Source organism: Eimeria mitis, genomic scaffold (genome assembly GCF_000499745.2).
Source record: "Eimeria mitis Houghton genomic scaffold, Emh_scaff5828, whole genome shotgun sequence".
In the NCBI taxonomy this organism is placed as follows: domain Eukaryota; phylum Apicomplexa; class Conoidasida; order Eucoccidiorida; family Eimeriidae; genus Eimeria; species Eimeria mitis.
Window position 1 is genome coordinate 1 of NW_013574072.1, and position 1,348 is coordinate 1,348.

A 1,348-nucleotide genomic window follows, 5' to 3' on the forward strand; every position below is an offset into this window, starting at 1 on the left:
TATATATATATACATATATATATATATATATATATATATATAAACTCACCATTCCCCCTATAGTGGGGTCTCTGTGTGCATGCAGGAGCGCAGTAACAGCCCCCATGCTGCGGCCCCACAACCCCACCGCAGTAACACGTTCACATGAACGCAGATATTCTATCACTGTGTCTAGGTCGTCGCGCTCCCACCAACCTATAACGCAAACCCTAAACCCTAAACCCTAAACCCTAAACCCTAAACCCTAATATCACTGTGTCCAGGTCGTCGCGCTCCCACCAGCCTATAACACAAACCCTAAACCCTAAACCCTAAACCCTAAACCCTAAACCACTGGGGATTCATTGATGTGTCAAAGGCGTGGAGCTACCATCGACCTATAACACAAACCCTAAACCCTAAACCCTAAACCCTAAACCCTAAACCCTAAACCCTAAACCACTGGGGATTCATTGATGTGTCTAGGTCGTCGCGCTCCCACCAACTCAACACACAAACCCTAAACCCTAAACCCTAAACCCTAAACCCTAGTTATATATCTATCACTGTGTCCAGGTCGTCGCGCTCCCACCAGCCTATAACACAAACCCTAAACCCTAAACCCTAAACCCTAAACCCTAATACTCTAGTTAACCGGTATTCATTGATGTGTCTAGGTCGTCGCGCTCCCACCAGCCTACACACAAATCCTAAACCCTAAACCCTAAACCCTAAACCCTAAACCCTAAACCCTAAACCCTAGCTCACCCAGTGAAATATAGGGTCCATCAGATCTGCCGCTGCCGGAAAAATCAAAAGCGAAGACGGTTATATTTTGGGGGAGAAGAACGGGGAGAGCTGACACTGTACATACACCGCAACAAACCCTAAACCCTAAACCCTAAACCCTAAACCCTAAACCCTAAACCCTAAACCCTAGATTGTAGAGGGTGAACTAGCAGCAGGAAAACGGTTAAAATAAAGAACACACAAATGCGAATAAAGAAAACATATATAACATATCAGCGTTTAGGGTTTAGGGTTTAGGGTTTAGGGTTTAGGGTTTAGGGTTTAGGGTTTGTAGGCAGACTGGCTTCGATGCGAGAAGAACAATTCCCGTGAAGGTAAACAACGCAGGGCAGCTTCTTGTTCTTTCCATCCCTACAACCAACACAAACCCTAAACCCTAAACCCTAAACCCTAAACCCTAAACCCTAAACCCTAAACCCTAAAACCTAAAACCTAAACCCTAAAACCTAAAACTTAAACCCTACACCCTAAACCCTAAAACAACCCTAGACCCTAAACCCCAAACCCTAAACCCTAAACCCTAAACCCTAAACCCTAAACCCTAAACCCTAAACCCTAA

The 1,348-nt window shown here is 44.9% G+C and overlaps 1 protein-coding gene across 1 annotated transcript in view; it reads right to left on the reverse strand.

Moving 5' to 3' along the window:
• Positions 1-531: 531 nt before the first annotated feature.
• Positions 532-1,348, reverse strand: part of EMH_0084510 (uncharacterized protein) — a gene marked incomplete at both ends in the record, with an annotated part of 1,900 nt that continues 1,083 nt past the window's right edge. The window contains 2 exons of the mRNA XM_013500775.1: positions 532-575; positions 748-843. Of these exons, the coding sequence (XP_013356229.1) occupies positions 532-575; positions 748-843 (140 nt within the window). The remainder of the gene's footprint in view (positions 576-747; positions 844-1,348) is intronic.